Source organism: Botrytis deweyae (assembly GCF_014898535.1).
Source record: "Botrytis deweyae strain B1 chromosome Unknown BDEW_001, whole genome shotgun sequence".
NCBI lineage: Eukaryota > Fungi > Ascomycota > Leotiomycetes > Helotiales > Sclerotiniaceae > Botrytis > Botrytis deweyae.
Window position 1 is genome coordinate 1,514,039 of NW_024066208.1, and position 16,800 is coordinate 1,530,838.

Consider the following 16,800-nt stretch of genomic DNA (forward strand, 5'->3'; position numbering starts at 1 on the left):
CGTTTTTAGCTATCGTGATTGTTAAGGTGAATGTTATCAAAATGCTATAGAGCCATATGCGACAGTGATTCTGTAGGAATTTCCTAAGATTTCACACCTTCGAAGGATGTGTGGCGTGAAGTATTTTGTTGATGAGGGGAGTTGTAAATTGAAGATATGCCAGATTCCTTAGTGTCCTCGAGAAACAAATCCCGGCTAAGTGACCCCAGGTTCAAGGGAAAATCACTGAAACCGAAACTCACCAATACCACCTACCTGCCTATATAAAATGACCTTTTAAAACATGCTATTATATTTATTTTTCATGTATATAAATGTGTTATAATTATTACCTATCTACAGGTGAGTTTCAAATGACGAAGTTTATTGATTTTGATATCTGATAATAAATACGTAGTCACTTGTTATATTTTATTCCCAAAGTTAATAAGTTTAATTAATAGCAAAATATCTACCTACTTCCATCAAATAAACGAGGTTTCTTCGTCCCGAGGTCGTTATTGGCACGGTTTCACTACTAAAGAGTGAATCATTCTATCAATCACCGAATGACGGGGGTATGATCGTGTCGGTGTCGACAGTGATGGTAGTTGATGATATGATATCGTCACAATGTTTGAAAATGAAAGCAGCCAAACGGCAAGATTTCCATATTGGAACGAAATGACAGAGTAGCTCCTGCGTAGCACGTGAACTATACTCCAATCTAGTTCGGGACTACTGTGTGAGTATCTTGCTAAGGGAACTTCGCACGGAGAGGCTATTCCTGTACATGCATTATTGTCTTCTTCTCTCCCCCATGAAGAATTCCGCTCCAAAAAGGTTCTTTCCATCTGTCTCGTTCAATGAAGAATTTGGCTCGAGTCCACTCCTCTGCACCACAAGTGAGCAAAAAGCCTCGAGATTCGCAGAACCTATAATGTCAAAAATCGTCATATTAGCTCTCGACTTCCTCGAAACTAATCTTAGAGCTCCATGACAAGCAGCGAATCGACATAGTACTCGTAGAATGGTATCGAAGTATCGATATTCTCGGTCGGCACCAACAATGGAGGGTACTACCTGAGCTGGCTCGGGTCGCCACACCTGCACCTGCACATCCCATGGGTCTGTGGGTGTCGACACGTCCTCGGGTCGTGAGCAGATCAAGAAAGTTGACACTGGCTGATTTGACTTTGATGTCGATCTCCATTGGACCCAGTGGGTGGTTTGTTGGGGTTTTCAACCTGGGAAAATAGAATGAGTCAAGAGACCCGGGAGATGTAATTTTCAAAGTGAGTGGCGATCCAGACTCGAAAGATTTTGGCTTCAATTCTTGAGGCTGTGTCTTTTCAATCGAGCTCTGAGCTAAAGCAGGCGAGACAAAAAAAATATTCTGTGTACTTGGAATGCTGCCCAAGGCTGTTATTCGGGACTCGGTCCTTGAAAATATGAGATGATCGTTGAAGCCTGAGATCTCACTGACGTCTGAAGGTCTTGGAGCCACAGGGTCACCACTGAAAACTTGGTTGGCTCGCTCACAGCGCGATCCGCGGTGCAAAAGTGCAGGTGAAGTGAAAGAGAGAGAAGCCTACATATAAAGCCAGTCTCGCTACACTTCCGACCCACCTAGTAGCGAGTCCAGTCAATCCAAATTCCTAGGAAGTTCATTGAAGGGTGAATGCTGTCAAGCTTCACGCCGTCTTATCATGAGGGAATTGATGCACGAAGTCGAAAAGTCATGGACTACATTTCAACTTGCACTTAGAGTATGAGCTCTTCCTGCAGTATGGATACCCTGAGTTGGGTTTGATAGAGCGTCGCTGTAGTTTTCAGTAATATTAAAGGAAACCCCACTGCTTTTGGCGAGTCTCTCTGCAAGTTGTTTTAGTGGCAGCATTTTTATTTCACCCAATGGCTCATTGTGATACGTTAACTCATGATAAATCTCGATTGGCAAGGTTACCCACAACATTCTACGCTATAGAAATACGAAATAAATCTCTCTAGTAATCCTCATAGCCCAATTCCCTCGCGGTCTTGGACGTCTTGAATCACTCAAAATCAACTACAATAGTTCTTCTGCAAAAACCCAACCTACCTTGAGGGACAAAGAGTAAATATTGGGCCCGCTCAATAATAACTACAAATGTCGAAGAGATACAATTTTGTTCGTATGCTAACACAACATCTTCCGAGCTCAACTTCCGTTTCTAAAAGAAGAAAATAAATCAGAATCTCTAATAACCTCTTCTGGAGGTCCAAAATGTGCCACTTCGCCCTTCTCCAATATCTAAATTTTGTCAAATTCAACAGCGGCCTCGAGGCGATGTAAAACTGAGATCACGGTCTTTCCTTGCAGTCTTTTGGCGACGATATTCATTATTTTCCGCTCAGTGTCGACATCAATGCTTATCAGTCTGTTAGTTCCCACTAATTTTCAATGAAATTGGTGGTCTCTTACCTGCTAGTGGCTTCATCAAGTAGTACGACACCTCCTTTATTAGAGTCCTCGATTCCAAGAATAGTTCGGGCCAGGACAAAAAGTTGGGTTTCGCCAACCGATAGATTTACATCACCCAATTTGGCAGAGAGAGATCCTGATGCATTGATTTTGTTCAGCAAAGCACAATCACGTAGGGCGTCGTTGATGGTCTCATCAGACAATTTTCCAGCCGGATCTAGTGCATCGCGAATAATTTCTCTATCTGTGAACGCGTCTTGCGAGATAACATGGAGTTTAGATCGTAAAACATATCGTTGAACTTTTGAGATGTCGATACCATCAAGATATATGGTACCTTTTGTTGTTTCAATCAGGGCCAAGAGAGATAGTAACAAAGTCGACTTTCCAGAACCACTACGACCACAAATCGCAATCTTCTCACCGGAGTTGATTTTCAAAGTTATTGCTCGTAAACTCCACGAAGGCTTTTCTAAATCTAGATTATAGCTTGTCCAGACGTTTTCAAAACTCAGCTAACCCGAAGTTGGCCACGTAATGGGTACATCAGTTGGCGATGCAACTTCTGGCTCTACAGGTGTTTCTTGCTCAAAGGCTTCAATTCTGGCGATAGCTCCAAGAGACGTCTCCAAAGCTGTCCAAGATTGAATAGTCTGTGTCAGTGATTCTCCCAAACTCACCAGATTCAAAAATGCTACTCCAATTCCTCCGGCACTTGTCTTGTGGCGCAAACCAATAGCCACACCAACCATTAGTACTGCAAGTCCGGCAACTACTAAATTCAGCGTCAACTGAAGCCAAGTTTGTACCATGTAGAGAAGATATATTGGCTCTTGTGATCTGTCCAGCTTCTCGTAAAACTCCCCTTGCATGGTGTTCTGCCAGCCATGGGCCCTAATCGTTACCAGTCCTTCATATATCTCTGCGATCATTGTGTGGAAGCCAGCCTTAGACTCTAAATCAAGTTGTCGCAGTTGTTTTGATGTTCGTAAGTAGAAGTTTTGGATCAAAAAAAGCACAGCTACCAGAACAGGAAGGATAGCAACGATATAAACAGCAGAAATGGTAATCAAGATTGCCTGGAGAATGGCGGCAAATAATCCAGAAACAGTGTTCAGAAGTTGGAATGGAAGTTGGGTATCAACAAGCATAAGGTCTTGGTTGAACCTGTTTATGAGGCTTCCGGAATCGATGGTGCTGATGAAGGTGAAAGGTGCATCGAGGACAGATCGGAGTAGTTTACCGTGTAATCCAACACCTGAAGTTGGAATAATTATGAGCATGAGGTGACTACAATGAATTAGTTTAGAAGCATTTCTAGGCCAGGGATAAACGCACGCCGCCCAAAGGCTTATGGTGACCAGTGGAAGCAGATTTAAGAATGCGTAGATACCCATCCAGTATTCGACGCTTTTTGTCGAGCTACCAGTACTTGCATCAGACCACCACTCTGCCCATATATCTTATTTCTGTTAGTGGATATGATAATTCAAGTAATCGCTCAGAAAAAAACCTACTTGGGAACCTAAAAGTGAAGGCAAACATGATGGCACCAATGAAGAAGATGATTATGTTTGAACGCCCGATAGAAAGGAGATACGTTTGATAGACCCTTTTATCTGCGATTTTAGTTGGGTTCGCATGATTACTTTTCAATCGGGATTGAGGACCAGGGCGGGACTCTGTAGCATTGATTGGTTTCCCCTCAACTTTGTCTTCCAGCGCGGACTGAACTGTGCAAGCTACGGGCTGCAACTGCTGGAGGTTTCCTGCACCGTCTATTTGAAGAACCATATCGGCAGCTTCTATGAATTGTTCTACAGAGGATTAGGAGATGGCATAATTTTCGTCAAAGGCCTGCTTACGGTCTTGAGTAACATGAACAACTGTAGTTCCTTGCTCGCGTAAGATACCTTTCCGTCCGAACAACTTTTCTTGCATAGAAGTCTTTGTAGTTTTATCTATAGCACTGAAAACGTCATCTAGTAGTAAGATTGCAGGTCGAGTTGCAATCGCACGTGCTAAAGCCTAAACTCTGTAAGCCGTTGTCTCATTCGTGCAAGAGAGCGACTTACTATTTGCTGGCGTTCACCACCACTTATTTTAGCTCCACCACTTCCGACAGTCTGATGCGAACTTTCTATACTCAATAAGCCGCCGAGATCACAACTATCAGCAACCAAGTTCTCCCATGATTTGTCGCTGGGTGCGCTTCTAAATGCATTTTTGTGCGCGGAAACATTTTCCAACCACGGATTTTGGCTGCAATACCCGATGCCTACACCTCCAACGTGCATAGTTCCAGTCTTAAGTTCGACTTCACCAAGTATCGCTTGCAACAAGAGCGACTTACCGCAGCCGACAGGACCAGTCACGGCGACGTGTTGGCCTGCAGCAATTTCAAAATTTATATCGTGCAGACTTATTTCAGTGCCCCAGCCAAAGCTCGCGTGCTGCATGGATAATACTGAAAGATCTTTTGACTTTACCGCATATTCTTCCTTTTCCTTGTTTAATACTTCTTTCCCATCTGAAAGCTCAGTCTTGCTGTCACCTTTTCCGTGCTTGGTCCCATCGACTACAATCACTCTGGGGTCAATGACGTCTGACTTCTCAAAGAAGTCTTCTACACGAGAGAAGCATCCAAGCGCGGCCCCAAAATGCGGGAGAATTTGTAAAATGCGTATGAGTGGTGATGCAAGCAGATTGATGAGAATAAGAGAACCAAATAATCTTGAGGCATTAAAGTCCCCATTTGTAGCTCTAATGGAGCCGATATATGTTCCAAAAGCAACAACGGGCGCCAATGTGAGACTGGAGTACGCTTTTGACAAATGTTAGTCGACGCCTCAAGAAGCCTGAGTATCGATGCACTCACATGAGATTAAACTTCCGATCAAAAGTGTACGAAATGACTTGGAGGCCACGAATTCGAGATCCCGAAATTTCTCGATGGTCATTCGTACACGCTGACTGGCACCCATCATTTTAATTGCCTTTAGAGAAGACAGCATTTTCCTTGTTGCTGCAATTCTCTTCTCTGTGCCTGCGAGCCAAGTTTGCTGTGCCTTGCCAAGGTGCTTTCCGAGAAAGATTGATCCCATGGCACAGACTAATAGAGAAATGTCAGAAGATACACATGTTTTTAGGTGATGGAAACTAACTCAACGCGACTGCCAGGACAGTCAGGCTCGAAGGTCCAATTTGTCTCCAGAGCAGCCATGTTGCTAAGCCAGTTTCTAGAACCGCCGCCCATATTTCATGTATATATGCGGAAGCACTGATTATTTTATCGACATCTGCGATGACGAGAGTGAATACTTTCGACTCAAGACCTGTCTCATGCCTGAGCCTCATCAATTTGTCAGAGATTCTTGCAATTAAACCACCACGGAGTCTTGTGGCATATTTGTACGACATATGCCAATACCATCCAGTAGATATCTATTCAAATCGATAAGCATCATGCTAATCAGAAAGAGCGGATACGCCTGCCTACCGCAATTCCAGCATATGTAAGGAAGGAAGCTCCGATCAATCCATACCCCGCATTCAAAGTGGTGGATCCTTGATTTTCAAAATACGCAATCAACGATGTGGCCAGGAATGGTTGTGCAAAGCTGAAGCCAGTGAGACAAATTCGTGGTAGCACAGGAAAGAATATGGATGCGCCCGAGCATTGTAAAATTATGCCTAGAAGACCGAAGCGCCTAACTGGGTATGAAAGGTCAGGGGTGGTGATCAGAGGAAATGGCTCAGATGGGTACTCACGCTTTGGACGCTTCTGGATGTCATGAAAGTCATTCGCTAGGTGGAATGTACCTAGGGTTTGATCAAGCGGTTGTAGATCAAGCAATGTGAGGTTTTGTCTATATCCGTGAAGGAGTAGCTTGTCAAGCCAAACGAATAGCGAGCGATCCACAAAGCTAGCCAACTCTTCGGCCGCAATTTTTGCATTTTCAAGAAGACAATGTTCCTTGCTCCAGCTTTCAAGAACGATGATAATAATTTGGATGAGGAGTGCAACCGAACTCGCCTCGGCAATGTGTATGTAGCCTGTGTCAGTGTTGGCAAGGAGCCAATAAGTCCGCGTAGTTACAGCTTTAAGCAGGACAGTGGTGCACAAGTATGAGCCAATTGTGAATGAGGGAGAAAATGAACGCGTATGCTCAAAATGCGACAAAAGCGCCAAGGAAATCGCGGCAACCATTGACAATGTGGTCGCGGGTATCGAAAGAAAAGTTCTGACATGATTACTGCAAATCAATACTAGAGTGGCGAACTGAATTATCGCGAAGATTATAACTGCGATCTTTAAATATATTAGCTACTTCCAATTGGAGTATAATATGACTATCTACTAAAAGAAATCTGAGGGACTTTGACTGACAAGCTTAAGGGAGTGAAGTGTACCCCGTCGGACTATGAGAGGTTTGTTGTGAATTATAAACACTCTTATAGTGGCAAGAATTAGAAAGAGACATGACGGGAGTATTGTGAAAAAGATTTCCTCAAAAAGAAGAGTGAAGTCGAAAGGTCTGCGACACTGAAGAACGGCGGGCCCGTATGCCAACTCCTGTGTGAATGAACACGGCATTGTGACAACAAACTAATACACTTGGCAGTTGTCAGAGTATACATATTGTCCTGTGTTTGAATGGCTGCTTGTTTATTTAGTTGCTATCTGAAGCTTATCCGAACGAGGATCCGATCCATGCACATAAAGCTCGCTAAAGCACCAGGAAGCTTGATAGACGCAAAGAAATCTCGCTTGTACCTGGCAGCTAATGAATTTGTAACCGATTGTTTGGTTCTTATCGCTGTCCAATAGAAGACACAAAACACTACCTGCCTCTTCAAGAGAGTTGTATCAGCTTGTGTTGGTCGCTTCTTTTGTTGTCAATCAATAATGTACGATACAATGTACGAAGTATAAATGACACTATTCTTACACATGAGCTGCTATCAAAGATCCCTATAATTAAAGATTTCTTTTGTAATTCGTTTCATACAATATGTCACAGCGGACCGACAGCGGGTGTTGGGCGTGTCGTTTACGGTGCAAAAAGTGCAATGAGGGTGGTCCCCTGTGTGTGTGTATTGAGAAGCACGGGCCATGAATTGTCATGGATAGGTATGGGTTGACTGGAAAGACGGAGGCAACAAAGAAAGACAAGAAGCAAACCGCCAGAAATAGCCGGGTTTTTAAACAATCCTCGGATGAGTTTTGCAGAAACAACGGCTAAAATTACCCAAAAAAATTCCGACAAATTGCCGATAGCTGCCACAATTGTTATCAATCAAGCATCTGAAACAGATAAATGCAGGAAAGGTGTCTGGCACAGTCAGTGCTAAAAAAGCTTGAATAGAGCTGGCTGACAAACTCACGAATGAGGATGCTCGATCATCGATGAAGAAGTCAAGAATTACCTCAAGACTCGTCAGCCAGGACTGCCGGTGACAATTAAAGTGTTTTGTGTGTCGATTGTAATCTTTCCTGCCTTTGATAGTGGCAATATCTTTCACATACGTCCCTGCAATCGGGCAACTACAATCGCATATACCAATCATATATACCAATTCTTCTCATTTTCATACTCTACATTGTCTCCATTGTTCCAGAAAGATTACACGAGCACTTGAGCATGAAATCAATGCGATTGATGGAAAGTGTGATTTTAATGAGCAGATCGAGCACTGTTCAGGGTTTATCGAAACAAAATGGATGGAAGAATCTGTTAGGCCAACGAAGCCAGTGAGAGGAGAATATAATCTGCTCTACTACGACTGTGTTCCGCTTAGAACACTTCGATAGATTTAGTTTAACAGAGTGGAATAGTGGCTTGTTCGATGTCACTTGAGATGAAATAGTTTTTGCAATAAGAACATCCTACAAACGCTATTTCCTTGAATCCCCGCTACTACTTGTAGAGCATTTTTTTGTGAACAGAGTCTGGAGGTAATTCGATGCAGGCATCATCAAGAGGAACAAGAAAATCTAGGGTTTCTTGGAGATAGTAGCAGCAGAAGTGAGCAAAATTTTGTTTAGTTGCGCGGGGGTCACTACAACTTCTAAGCGGTTACCATTTGGTTGACTCAACTTTCTAGGTATTTAGAGAAAAGACATTGGTGCCAGCCAGTTTTGATTGAATGCCAAGTGCCAGGTTTGAACTACACTTGGTTACGATTCAGCATCACCTGATCTTCAATACTGATAGCTCAATAACCCATGTTCAGTGTCCATCACTTCATGCATTAGACAGGAATATCGATAATAGATTTTGCTTAAATCAAAAAGCTGTCCACACTCGCGTTCTCCCCTGGAGAGTTACAGCTTCTATGCAGCTACATGGTTCATGGCGAACTTTCTTTCCATGTTTCTTTCGGGTTTCAAATTTTTTTTGAATGTCTTTAGATTTTATCTGAAATATTGTTACTTCGTTGTGACAAAAGATTACCACTTAATGAGTGCTGATTCCTGTATCAAATTTTCTCTCCATACTTGTGCAAGAGTCTCCTCATAATATTCATAGCACCCCCCTTATATCCACCTCCAAACATTGCATAATGATTTAGATGATGATACCTAGATCACGAATCAGCAACTTTGATCCACTTTATTCCCAACCCACAAATTACAAATCACAAAAACGAAAATCACTATACTCACAATTCATACAACGCACACCTATCATCCCACTCCTCTTGCGGCTCATCCTTCGGCCTAACCTCATGATACTCCCTCCAAAACGCACTCCCAAACCCTCCAAACATCCTCATGATTCCCGCCTCAAACTCCGCATGACTCCAACTAGCACTCGAATCATAAACCACTTCCTCCACTCCTCCCTCCCCAATCCGCCCAGTCCCATGATTCCCACTCCACAAATCCCCATGCACAACCACCGGTTTGATCTTCTCTCCATCACTCCCTCTCAAATGATTATCCCCTAGCAATCTCGGCACAACACTTTCCACAACCTCTTCCACCAATTTCCTTAACTCTCCATCTTTCCCAGTATCATTCTCCGCCTTCTCAACAATCCCTTTCAGCCTATTATTTCCATAAAACTCCGCCCAACTCTCCTTAAAACTATTGTCTTGTTTTGTCTCTCCACAACACGTCGTAACAGGAAATCCAAATTGCGGCTCCTGATATCCTTCTGGGATCGGTGCAGAGACACTATGCAACTTTGCCAATTTTCTCGCTAGAGATTGACCTGAACCAGGCGTAGATTTTGCATTTCGTGGGTTCAAATCCAAGAAATCTGTCGCAAGGAAGAATCCTCCTCCAGCTTCTAGGGGTCCATGGGCATAGGATTGTGGACAGAGACTTGGAACAATGGAGTGGATTGCGTTGAGGGAGGCGTGTTCTCCTTGGATGAATTGTGAGCACGTGATTGAGATGCACATCGAAACGTTGAGAAGTTATAAAATTTGGCCCAGAGACTGGTGGACCAGAAAAAAAGTAACGAGTTTGCATACATACCCGTAAACATCTCTTCACTATCCGTCCCCCCAGTCTTCACAAAGAATAATTTTTGCATTCCATCAACGGTACCACTTATCTTGAATGTTTTGGCGAATCCACCGCCGCCATGTTTGGATATCGTTGCCGAAGAAGGATCGAGAGAGAGAGCTTTTAAGATGGCTGGGTCGACTTCTGAAGACATGATTGTATGTTGTTGACATGCTTTGATTTCTGAAGTTCAGAACTAATAATGAAATCATGTCATGTGAATATGACGTAAGGGGTCCGTCTAATTTAAGGTTCCGGAATTGGTACAGGGCTCGCCAATCTTTCACGTCTAAAATTTGTTGAAAGGGAATCAAAAGCAATCACAAGTGACTTGCGACGGGCACATGTTAAATATATACAATTCAACTCTAGCTATGCAGTCTATATGTTCATATATACTATTAACCCTAAGTTCTAGCTCGCCTAGGATCCATCGCGTCACCCTTCTTATAATCTCTAACCTCCTTAGTCCCCATACTTCCCATTCCACCTTCAATTCTTCTCTCCCAGCCCCCAAGCCTAACAACCAAGCATGTTGCATTATCTCCTTCTTTACTCACTTCTGTGGAAAAACTAACAATATCTTTCGCCCCTTGTTCTGGTGTTTTTGCCTCCTTCACAACATCCACAATTTCTTGGTCGCTCAATGTGCCACTAACACCGTCGGAAACCAAGACCAAAAAGCTGTATTCAGCTGGAGATATCTCTACACGTCTAATTTCCGGCTCGGCAGAAACACCTATGCGCTTGGAACGCATATCACCGAATGCTCTTGTATTAGCCAATCCAGACATGCGCTCTTCACCAAATGAGTCTGTGACAAAGGTCGCAGCATATCTTCTTAGTCTTCCTCCTTCAACTGGTGAACTTGGATGATGATTGGTAGTCACAGGTTTGGCCAACCCGGTCAAAGTCTCACAAAGTATTATACGAGTATCGCCAACGTGGGCGACCATCAGTGTCGAAGGAGAAGATGGATGCCAGAAAGGAGTCGGCGTTGGAGTAGATATCATAGCAACTGAAGCAGTTGAGCCGCCAACAAAACGCGTAGGCCCTCCAATTCGATGTGGAGAGGAATAACGCGCAGGCTCCCCTAGGATTTCATCCGCATTCAAAGGCGAATCGGTGTTATTATCATCCGGACTAGGTTTCCGAGCTTGTGCTGATATAAAATCTAAATCTGCTTTCAAAAAAGCATACATTAAGGCTGCTTCGATCGAGACAGGTTTCCTTATTGGCTCTCCTTCCATAGAATCAAGGAGATCGAAATATTCCGGTTTGAAGCGGCGGAAATATCCACCGACTGTTATTTTCCAATCTGAAACAAGTGATTTTTCCAACTCAATTGCTTTAATTTTATTAGAAATTTGCTGAGAGATCGGTGTTCCTGATCCATCATCCTGCCCTTCTTTGCTTGCCACAGACGTGCCCGAACTGGGAATTTTCGCCTTCTTGTCCAAACTTGAAGGAAGCTTAAATATTTCTGCAGTCGACTCGATGTATTTGTGTAACTCCTCCCTCAAAAAATCACTACACTCATTTCCCCCATGCCCATCAAACACACCAAAGTAGAATACTTGCGGATCTCCACTCGCACCATCTGCCGATGTACCACCACTTGTGATGCTTTTGGAATTCGAGCGATTTAGACTTATAGGAGCTCGCTTTGCAAATGCTGGGATCTCTATCGTTCCTGCCTGGTATGCATCTTCATTGTATGGTCTCGTACCACGGGAAACAGAAACTCCAAAATGATGTTTTGCGCTCCGTAAAGGTATTCGCACAACCGTAAGTTCTCTAGATGTTCCAATGGTTGGAGGAGCGGCAGCTGGAGAAGGACCTGAGCCGGGCGTATGTGGTGTTGAGGCCGATCTTGGCAATTTGTGATGCGGGCCGCTCGACCGAGAATCAGGATGAAGAGATGAAGAGGGAAGATGCGTTGTGAAGTAGTCGTGAAACCATCTGTTCTGTCCTTCCTGATGCAGACCTGTTTGTTTGTCTGATCTGCGAGATCTGATACGATGCCTGGGAGATGAGTGTGACGTGCTGAATGCCAGTCTACCAACTTGTGTTACGGTACTGGGGCTCGCGGTCGAAGGACATCTGCGGGTTATGGATCCGTTGAGGAAGGTGGATATGAAGTCTGTAGATGCATATTAGATGCGGTGGTTGGGAATCGCATAGAACAGCAATTAACAAACATACCATACGAATCTGCCAAGGACCATGGGCCCCGAGCCATTGGCTTTATTCTTCCCATGATCCACCGTCAAGCTCTTCGAAACCCAAGAGAAAACTCAAGCACAATTGATTGATGTTTTGAAACTCTATACCATCAAACGAGATCAACGATGTCTTATGAAGAGTTGAGAGGAGCAGCCGAGGTCGGCAATATGGACATATTTAGGCACAATCCAACAACAGCACCTAATTTCCCCAAATCGATTACCGTATTCGATGTTTTTCAATGAGTAACTCAGAAACGGGGCCCGCGAAGAAATTGATATAATATATTGGGATATCTTATTGAAGTTACTCAGATCATGTTAAAGGAATTGTTCTTTTGTCAAGATCTTGTCTAGCAAATTCAACATCATCGCAATGTTCATATGCTCAAGTTGGCGATGGATGAACATAAGGTTTTCCCCACAATTTCCGGTACTAGACAGGGGCACGGATAAGTAGCCTTGCCTTGTTGTTCAAACTGCATCATCATTTCATGCCACTCACATTTTCATACAATACCCACGCAATATCTGATATTGGGAATCCTACGATATGATCTCGAGATAAATATCTTGCGAAACCCAGTGATCGTGTCATTGATGTGACGACATGACCTTATTGAGTTGTTGGCCATACACATGGCGTCGTCACTAAATATCATTTGGTGACGGGCATAAACGATTTAGAACCCCTACTTTACCTACCGCAATATACGACGGCAGGTTGGCCAATCTGTTAATATATACTTTAGCGGACCTCTTACAATATGTTATCCTCCTTTCCTCCTCATCTTCCTTGATCATAATATATACTCCATCGCATAGCCATTGAGATAATTTGCCCTTTTGGCAACAGCACATGAAGCCGTCCTACCACGTAGACTATAAACTATGATGTGGTGCGAGACGACGACCACACAACCCCTTATTGAAAGGCCTGGCTGAAAAGGTTTTAACTGAAGTAGTTCAAACCGTGCCCATCCTCCTGAGACTAATTAGATATATCAGCAATAAAGAAACAAAAGGTCGTTCTCATTTGGAAATTGTCTAAAACACCATATGAAGGTGGTTTGGTGGTACTTGAACACCGTCAGACTTTTCGCCCACGGAGAGTACTAGTATGTACTTTACTTCATGCTCAAGGTGTTCAACTCAAAAACATACTTTGAAGAACATCAAGGAACACTATATCTTTATAGCTAACCAATTTACAATACAATTTATCATTCAGCTCTACCCTGTCCTCTACCTTCCTCTCACCTCCTCGATTCTAAACCTAACAACTCCTCTAGCCGTAAACCGAGAAGACAATCCTGACAGGAACAATAATAAGCCACATTCGAAACAGTTTGGAATATCATTCCATCTTACATCTGAAGTAATTACTTTGGTCTTCCTACAATATCAAATAGTAAGCTTACCTCGCTTACCATCTAATCCCTATCCTACCTACTCGTAGTAGTACCTAGGTAGTTATTCTTAGGTTTGACATGAGGCTGAGGTCTCCTAACTTGCAGATATCTATCACTCTCCGCATTTCATACCAATGAATCTCTGTTGCATACCTTTATCGATTTCTGTGGCAGTGAGCAGTGAGCATAAATTGGAGAGTAACACGCCATGTTATCGTCTCTCCCTGCCAACCATCTAATCAGAGCTGTCTGCTGTGAAGTGCAGGTACGATAATAATAAAAACTTATCATAAGTTTCACAAATATTCCTTTTCCGGCCCATCCTTCAAGCAGAAAGCCGAGTACAATAATCAGGGGCTCATGATATTCAAAGCAACACCAATAATTGATTGGACCCCCAATCCTTCACTCCTTCGCTTTATGCACCAATCCCAGCCCCCGCTCCCGAAATGAGAACGAGGCATTGCTTTTCAGCCTTACTACACCTTTCCAACTGTTATATTCTTTTTATAACTTTGCCCTTGTGTGAGATGCATTCACTAATCTGGTGGAGATTTTCTTCTGCTCTAATTGTGAAGCCCAGTGCATCAGCCATGCTGTATATGGAGGTGAATCCTTCATGTAATGCCTGTATGGGAATGTGTAGTTGACTTCAAATATATAACCTGTGATCCTCCATCTTCGATTTTTTCTAATTCCCTCAGACAATTTCTTCGCAGTACATAAACTTCTCTTCCTTCATCAATCGCTCGTTGATATTTCTTCTGCAACTTTACGTACAACTTTTAATACAACCTCCACATCACAATTCTCTCATTACCACCATGCCTACGGAATACAAGAACTCTTTCTGGGCTTGCTGCTCCCCATTCGATCTCTGTACGTTTCCCAATCTCAATTCCAAGTACCATTCCAAATCAACATACTAATAACCCATTCCAGGCCTCAAAGCATGCTGCTGTCCCTGCTTCGTCTCCGGTCGCAACCACCATCGTATTGAACATGGAAATGATGATGATTATTCGACATGTAATGGCTGGTGCTGCGGTTGGTACGGTCTTGCTGCCATCGGAGGATTCTCATTCGTATTGCAAATGCTTGATCGTCAAAAGATGCAGAAGCAACATGGTTAGTTCCTCCTTATTCATGTTTCCACTTCGTCCATAGCTCTCCTTTCCCATACCCGCCTTCCAATCAAGAAGTCAAAACTAACACAACCCCAAGGTCTCGAAGGAAACGCCTGTACCGGCTGCATGGGGTCCTGTTGTTGTGCCTGCTGTGAATTGATGCAAACGAGCAAGGAACTGGACTACATTCTCCTCGAGAAAAATGCTGGTGCAAATGGGTACCAACCTCAACCTGGAATGGTTGCCGGTCCCCAGGCTGGTGCTTATAACTAAGCTTCTGATGAGTAGATGATTTTTGAGGTGTTTCTTTCCGGTTAAATTCTTTTCTGGGCTGCTTAGGGTTAGAGAAATATGGGGAAAATACCATTTTGTGATAAATAAGGAGTTTGTTTATACCATAATTTTATTACACTGAAGTTCAAACTTATTCCTTAAAAAGGCTGGCTGCTCGTTAAAATTGAAGTATGAAAAAAAAAAATACTAACCTAGTCACAATCAACGAGGTGTGAATGCAATATAAATCATAGGTGTAAAAGTGTCTTAATGTATAGGATAATTCTAATTGGAAAGAAGCCTGAAGACTCTTGAAAACAGGAGGGAATTAAGCACAATGGACTCTCGATGCACCAAACGAGTGGAAGCTATCACAAACGCTGTTCAAAACCATGCAATTCTCCACTCCACACTCTGACATATACACAAACAAAATTACGAGACTGCCGCAATTGGTTCGTCTTCGTCCAACCCTTTTCGTCTACGAACCTCGCTTTCTTCAACGCTGATCTTGATTTTGCCATTGGCACCAGTGCTCTTCATGGCAATAGCTTTGTCCTTCTGTCTGCCTTCTTTGGCGGGCTGGAATCTCTTTCTAACGGCCTCGATCATTTTTCCGAACCAGTAAAAGTTCAAGGTGTTGAGCACAAGATTGCTTCCCAAATACGTAAACCCTAACCAAAGAGGAATAAATTCGTCGTCGGCGAAGCGCATAATGTCATTTTTGAGTGGAGCCGCACTATGACCTGCTGCTGCATCAACTGCAGAGGCAGTCCCATTTGTGAGTGCATCAATGTTGATAGAAGCAGAGAATGCAGGCTGGTTATGCATAGATCTCCATACATCTTGGTAAACACGAACTGACTGATATGTTCCCCACACAAGTCGGCAGCAGAAAAAGGTAAAGAGGAGGGCAATTCCATTGTAAAGTTGGGGCTTAGATCCGGTCATATCGAGTTTGTCGAAGAACCAATGGAAGTTGAGGAAGGGCGAGGAGAGCTCGTAAAGAATAAATGTGCAGCCATAAAAGTTAACAAATGGTCTCTGTAGGGAATCTGTTAGCAATGTTCATTTCTTGGGAAATGCGTGGACTTACAAAACCAAAAGAGAAAACCAATAGAGCACTAGTCGCATGTGCCAGCATTCCTATTCCAAAAACTCTGAGATTCTGGAGGGTGATCATCAGATCCCAGAGGAAATAGCCAGTCGCAAGACCTTGGATCATGCCAGCAGCACCCGTATATCCGTGAACACGTTCCTGTGCTGTCATGTTGCTGCGCTCCTCATCCGCAAACATTACCCATAGGGCGAGGACATTGATAAGAGAACTCTGGCATAGTGAGACCACATGTACATCCCAGTTGAGCTTTCGTTCTGCCGAAAATTTGGAGTACTTGTCGGGGAACAAGAGCATGGAAACTTGGGGTGCGATGACTTTATTTATAAAAGTGTATGCTAAAAATGATCCGACAACTTCGTGAACATGGAGAGGTAGTGTAGTTAGGTGGAAGTAGTCGGCGAAAGGCTGAACGGCCTGGCTAAGCCATTGCCATGGTGGGATAGGGAATGGATCATGCATCGAAAAATGATGTGTCGAAAATTAGGGTAAATCTGAAAGGGACGACAAGATAGTAACCTTAACACACAACGAGTGTGTTTAGGAGCGAATCTAACTCTCCTCGTTGTAATGCGGAAATCGAGATATTTATGTACCTATCTATGTACGGTATGTATGATGAAGTAGGCAGCTCTGTAACGACCGACCGAGAGTGTCAAATAGTAATAAGGTTCCACTTTCCTG

General features: G+C 43.4%; 5 protein-coding genes across 5 annotated transcripts; 1 reads left to right on the top strand and 4 right to left on the bottom strand.

Moving 5' to 3' along the window:
- Positions 1–2,272: 2,272 nt before the first annotated feature.
- On the bottom strand, positions 2,273–6,653 carry EAE98_000441 (uncharacterized protein; the record flags this gene model as incomplete). Its single annotated transcript, XM_038948059.1, has 10 exons — positions 2,273–2,390; positions 2,444–2,921; positions 2,964–3,733; positions 3,782–3,905; positions 3,961–4,260; positions 4,309–4,471; positions 4,519–5,267; positions 5,322–5,555; positions 5,608–5,887; positions 5,943–6,653. The coding sequence occupies 10 exons, from the start codon at positions 6,651–6,653 to the stop codon at positions 2,273–2,275; spliced, it is 3,927 nt and encodes a 1,308-aa protein (XP_038815736.1).
- A 2,273-nt stretch (positions 6,654–8,926) lies between these two features.
- EAE98_000442 (uncharacterized protein) lies at positions 8,927–10,116 on the bottom strand (the record flags this gene model as incomplete). The annotated part of the gene is made up of 3 exons (XM_038948060.1): positions 8,927–9,029; positions 9,114–9,819; positions 9,933–10,116. The coding sequence occupies 3 exons, from the start codon at positions 10,114–10,116 to the stop codon at positions 8,927–8,929; spliced, it is 993 nt and encodes a 330-aa protein (XP_038815737.1).
- Positions 10,117–10,369: 253 nt separating this feature from the next.
- EAE98_000443 (uncharacterized protein) lies at positions 10,370–12,222 on the bottom strand (the record flags this gene model as incomplete). Its single annotated transcript, XM_038948061.1, has 2 exons — positions 10,370–12,105; positions 12,168–12,222. 2 exons carry the CDS (start codon positions 12,220–12,222, stop codon positions 10,370–10,372), a joined length of 1,791 nt encoding a protein of 596 aa, XP_038815738.1.
- A 2,201-nt stretch (positions 12,223–14,423) lies between these two features.
- Positions 14,424–14,999, top strand: EAE98_000444 (uncharacterized protein; the record flags this gene model as incomplete). Its single annotated transcript, XM_038948062.1, has 3 exons — positions 14,424–14,478; positions 14,542–14,727; positions 14,824–14,999. 3 exons carry the CDS (start codon positions 14,424–14,426, stop codon positions 14,997–14,999), a joined length of 417 nt encoding a protein of 138 aa, XP_038815739.1.
- A 435-nt stretch (positions 15,000–15,434) lies between these two features.
- EAE98_000445 (uncharacterized protein) lies at positions 15,435–16,578 on the bottom strand (the record flags this gene model as incomplete). The annotated part of the gene is made up of 2 exons (XM_038948063.1): positions 15,435–16,043; positions 16,096–16,578. 2 exons carry the CDS (start codon positions 16,576–16,578, stop codon positions 15,435–15,437), a joined length of 1,092 nt encoding a protein of 363 aa, XP_038815740.1.
- Positions 16,579–16,800: the final 222 nt, after the last annotated feature.